Source organism: Akebia trifoliata, chromosome 8 (genome assembly GCF_017979445.1).
Source record: "Akebia trifoliata isolate Shusen 1 chromosome 8, ASM1797944v1, whole genome shotgun sequence".
NCBI classification, from domain to species: domain Eukaryota; kingdom Viridiplantae; phylum Streptophyta; class Magnoliopsida; order Ranunculales; family Lardizabalaceae; genus Akebia; species Akebia trifoliata.
Window position 1 is genome coordinate 48,777,388 of NC_141382.1, and position 5,375 is coordinate 48,782,762.

Genomic DNA, 5,375 nt, shown 5'->3' on the forward strand with positions numbered 1-5,375 from the left:
GTAAGATTCCTTGGGCTTAACTTGCGGCATAAACCATGATCCGTTGCTTCAAAGTTGTAATGGACAAAATTCTATAAACTTTGAAAGAAAATTTTCAACAAAAATTATTTTTCACTATTGAATTTTAATTTTACATTTTTTAGTTAGTTGGAAGTTCAGTACCCATCTATTTTTCACAACCTTGGATCAAGTACAAAAGATTTTTTTTTTTTTTTAATCTGATTTTTTCAATGAAATCTATAGGGTTGTGTTGTTGGATTGCGAATGTGATAATCCATTTGAGCAAAACAACTCTAAGTAAAACTTAAAATATCACTAAGTTAATAAGGAAAGTATTAGTCATGTTAGTATATTCTTCACCCTACTTATCTTACCTTGAAGTAAAATTATTTAATGAGACCTCGAGAAGGATGATGTGATTATTATTATTAGAAGTTGGCATGTGCAAATGCACAAGTATCAAAAAGGTTTATGTTTAATTTAAAATATGATTGAAGTGTTTTTGTAGTTTAGTTAGTGAAAAATAATGTTTTTCTAATTTGAAAACTTAAGGGTTGCAATTTTTTGAATTTTTACTAAAATAATCCATTATATTAAATCTAAATATAAAAGTGGGGGCATTTGGGGCCACTCAAAATTTGGTGTCAAATCACTTTTACTCATTCTACGGACGTTATCAATTATTGATCCCAAAGGACAATCCTTTGATCAGGAAAATAATTATGAAGAAGAAATGTCATAAAGAAAAAAATCTATCAATAAAGATACAGAAAACTTCCCAATTAAATTGTGGCACGCACACGAGCCAATGTACAACATTTACATTCAATTCTACTTATAGAGTAAAAATATATATGGTTTTGTGCCTGGAACATCACAAAGGGAGCTTTGCGTTCAATAGATATGCCACAGAATAACTTTCATAAAGATCACTAATTCCTAGAGTGATATTTTGGTGGCATTACTTAGGGAAAATTTTTTTTTTCTATTTATAAACAATTCTAGAAGCTAATAAGGCCATTATTGAAAAATTCTCTTCTAGAGTTTTGGTCAGCATATAAAATTTAGAGTCGTGGCCTCAATAAAGGACATCTTTCCGTGGTGGTGTGGGCATGTCTATAAATGCATTTTACTCATATTTCAGATAAACACATCTACGGATATGCACCATCGCATCAAGATGTCTCGTGTGTCCTCCTCCATTGAGGTCACTCTAACATTAATCTAAAATTTATCCACATTCTTAATAGTTAAAAAAAAATTAATAGAAATAAAATCGTGCTAGAGTGACTTGAGATTAACTTCATTTCAAACTTTCTGGACTTGAGGTGGTAACAAAACCATACATGCTTCACTTTTATCTCGATGAAAAACATCAATGATTTATACACACCACCTCGTCAAGAGAGTGCGAAATGAGGTCAACATTTGAGGTCACTTCAGCATTATCGGTAGAATTATTCTCTAATTTATTTATTATATAAATATTAAATAACTTCCCATATTATTTTCCATTCGTAAAATTACGAATTTGACCTTTGGTTAGGCCGTCAATGAACTCGTTCAAATTCTTGGTCGAAGATCCTCCTTTCTGCACTGCCTGTGTAGCCAAGCATCCTAAGGCCTTGGCCCTCTCCCTAGCCTTTGCTCCCCTCTCTGTCGTCATCAACTCCTTCACTCCTTTGCTGATCACTTCCCGTCCAACAAGGCCACTATTTTCCTTACACGTGGCTTCCATCCACAACCCTGCTTTCAATCCTTCGACTACAAACTTTGCGTTCAGAGGTTGCTCAGCCATCATGGGCCAGGCAAGAAGTGGGACCCCCTTTGATAGGCCCTCCATCACAGAATTCCAACCACAATGGCTCAAGAACCCACCCGTCGCACGATGGGCTAAGATACTCCGCTGATCCACCCAATCAGTCACGATCAAACCCTTACCCTTCGTTCTCTCCATCAATCCATCTGGTGGGGTCCACGTTTTTGATCTTATCACCCAGATGAACGGTTGTCCAGACATCTCCAACCCTAGACCCACTTCATCGAGTTGCAAGTCAGTTACCTCGGCTTGCGAGCCGAACGACACGTAAATAATGGACTTGCAGGTGGATTGTGCATCCAAAAAATCGATGAAAGCTTTTGATTGGACACCGTTGTGAATCTCATTTAGTCCTTCCATCTCGTGATACAGAAAAAGTGGGCCCACACACCACACTTTGGCATCAGTTTTAATAAACGACTTTAGAGCGCCCACGTGTTCGCCTTCGAGTTCGTTGAAGCTGTTAACTATGATGCCGGAGCTGTCATGGTCCGACGCTCCTATTTCCTCATTGAAACGTACAAACGGGTGAGTCTTGTCTGTGACTCGGATCGAGACAGGTAACTCGGATGTGCTTAGCGTAAAAGGAAGTTTCATTCCGGGAAAGTGTAGAGGCTCGGAGTCTGAGGCTGCGATCAGGTGCGGCTCATGCGTAACAACGGCCTTAGAGATAGCCATTGATAAGACGCCCATGCCATGAGAGACGAACCGAGGGACTTCGAATTTTTGACACGTGGCGAGTGTCCAACCCAGGAAGAAATCAGAAATCACACAGATGGGAAGCGACCCAGAGTCGGACATGCGCCGTAGGATTTGCTCGAAGGGCTGTTGTAGTTGCATTGTGGCCGTTAAAAAGGTGAAGAGTAAGGCCATGGAAGGGAGATCAGCGGTGTTCTCACAACCTTTCGGTAGGCCTTCAACTATAGGGAATGGAATGACTTGGATATGGATGTTTCGGTGGTTCTTGATGTATTGGAGAATTGATGAGACGTTTGAAGGAGTAGTGATGATGGTCACCATAAGACCTCGAGATGAGAGTACCTTGGATAGATCAAGCAAAGGGAGGGTGTGTCCTTGAGCCATGAAAGGGAAGATGACCACGTGAGGTTGTTGTGGTGGAGAAACCATGATTGAGCTCTCTCTCTCTCTCTCTTGCTTTCTTGGTTGTTGTAAGAGGCAATGGGTTTGAGCCCATTATATAGAGAGATGAAGGCGTTGACACAAGAACAGGCCTTCTGGAGTACTTGTATGTTGTATGGATTTTTCAAGTCTCAAACGACGTTTGATGATACCAGCAACGGTTCAGATGGTAGGAAGTTGAGATCTGTAGAATTTTATAGGTTTTCAAAAAAAAAAAAAAAAAAAAATCCTTCTTAGCCGTATTTGTTTGATGCAGTTCTTCCAATGTCGTTTGACAGTAGTGTTTTCTAGTGTGGAATCTCTAAAAAGGAAAGTATCTGTGATTAATTATTTCAGGTTGGATAATAAATTTTCTTACCATATAAATGGTACTGAAATAAATATTATTCCTTATATAAAAGATATTTCATAATTGTAAATTACTAAAAGTTAAGTTACCAACAAACACTGTAAATAAAAAATATTCAGGCGTGTTTGTATACCAGGAGCAGAACTACCGTTTAAAAGAGTAGGAGCTGGAGTACTCTGTGGAGGAGCTGAAAAAGTAATTCTGTGCAGAAATGACGTTTGGCAATCAATTCCGTGAAGTACTGGCAGAAGTATTTTTGTACTGAAATTCTGTTTGGGAACCATACTGACTTCCCATGACTTCTAGAAAAAGACCAGAATACCCTTATATTATATTAGTTACTATTTTTTATTTTTTAGTATCATAATATGCCTTCAAACTATACTGTTTTTGACATTTTAACTATAAATATTAATATAATATAATATAATATAATAAATATTAATAGAATATAATATAATATAATAAATATTAATATAATATAATATAATATTTTAAATATTAAATATTAATATAATGTGTTTAAAACGGAGGTATTTTCGTACAAAATTTATAAAACGGGGTATTTCGTAGAAAATTAATAAAGTTAGAGGTATTTCGGTAAAATGAGCCTTTAGAATACTACTCCCCGCAAGATGCGAAATTAAAAAGTAGGTTTTAGCGACTTTTTCATAAAGAACAATTTTTTGCTCTTGCACGGAGTAATTCTTCGAAAAAATTGTTTATCTAAATTATCCAAACGACTTCTAACTCCCCGCAAGAGTCAGAAGTAGCCAAAGAATCCTATCCAAATGCCATCGAAATTTCTAAGACGACGGATTTCTTGAACTAAGAGTGCAAGTTAATTTGATTCAAATCAAGAATCGAATCAAATTATGAATTTTAGATTAGTTTGATTCGGTTAAAATCGATAACGATTCAATTTTGAATTGAAAAAATGAAGAACTGATGGATTCGATTCAATTCTCGATTCAGACTTTATAAATAATCGAACCAATTGAAAATCAAAAAATACAGAATTTCTTGAAATTATTGTGGATTTCTTAATTCATTTTTTAAGGAAATTCCAAGGATATATTCTTATATCAACCCTATTTTGACGTTAGTATTTGCCTAAAAACTTAATGAATAATTTCAAGAATGTTTTGTTGAATATTTTTTAGATATCCTGAGTTTTTAAATTGGTAATATGACTCTCTTGATCTTGGTCACCTCTGAAAGACTTTTATACACTGACTTAAATACCCTTACCTTTGAATCTCTAGTAAAAATCTTTTGATAATCTTTTCCTCCAAAATTAGTCATCTTCAAGCTCATGAACTATTGAGATAAATTATTTTAACTAATTCAACCTCATCTTAAACTTCGCTTTCAAGTTGTCTTCAACCTCGTAAATTTGGACACATGGCATGATGTTAAGCTCGGAAGTGTGAGTCCGAGACTCGGGTGGCCTGATCTGCAGGCCAAGTTGATTGGTTTCTTCGGGAGAGCGGATGACTAGCTCGGACCTGAATCGCCAATTGAACGGGTGGCAGGGGACAACGACAGGATAGGTCGGAAGAACGGTTCTGACAGACGTGCCATTGATTGACGGTACTGACAACCCACATCATGTCAGATCAGCCCTAATCATCCTAAAAGTGGCAGAGCAGTTGCAACAACTCCAGTAACTGATATGTCAGGGAGTGAGTTAACTACCCTTAGCGACCTAACTGCCTTGAGTCATTTCGAAGGATGGCACAAAAAACGATCAAGTGGAACACCTATAAAAGGAAGAAGACTATGGGTAAGAGGGATTGGATTTCTTCTTCTCTCAAAAAATTAAATTACACTGATCAATTTGTCTAACTTGATCGTCGGAATGGACTGATTTGCAGGTCCACCCGAACTAAGAGAGAAGAAAAGTGTAGAGCAATTTTTGCATCTACAGACCCCAAATGTCGTGCTCATTGAATGTTGAAGATGAATGTATTTGGACTGATCTCGTTGACCCAATCCAATATTTATTTAAGAGAGGCGTAAATGGAGGTGATGGTGGGATAAAAAATTAATGATTTTTTGTCAGTT

The 5,375-nt window shown here is 36.7% G+C and overlaps 1 protein-coding gene across 1 annotated transcript; it reads right to left on the reverse strand.

The window, feature by feature from the left end:
- Positions 1 to 1,329: 1,329 nt before the first annotated feature.
- On the reverse strand, positions 1,330 to 3,104 carry LOC147397433 (putative UDP-glucosyl transferase 73B6). Its single transcript, XM_086449111.1, has one exon. The coding sequence runs from the start codon at positions 2,945 to 2,947 to the stop codon at positions 1,505 to 1,507; it is 1,443 nt and encodes a 480-aa protein (XP_086305237.1). The 5' UTR covers positions 2,948 to 3,104; the 3' UTR covers positions 1,330 to 1,504.
- Between the last annotated feature and the right edge of the window lie 2,271 nt (positions 3,105 to 5,375).

What these genes read in the sequence shown, in the direction of transcription:
- LOC147397433 (XM_086449111.1), bottom strand. Translation starts at nt 2,947, where the DNA reads ATGGTTTCTCCACCACAACAACCTCACGTGGTCATCTTCCCTTTCATG.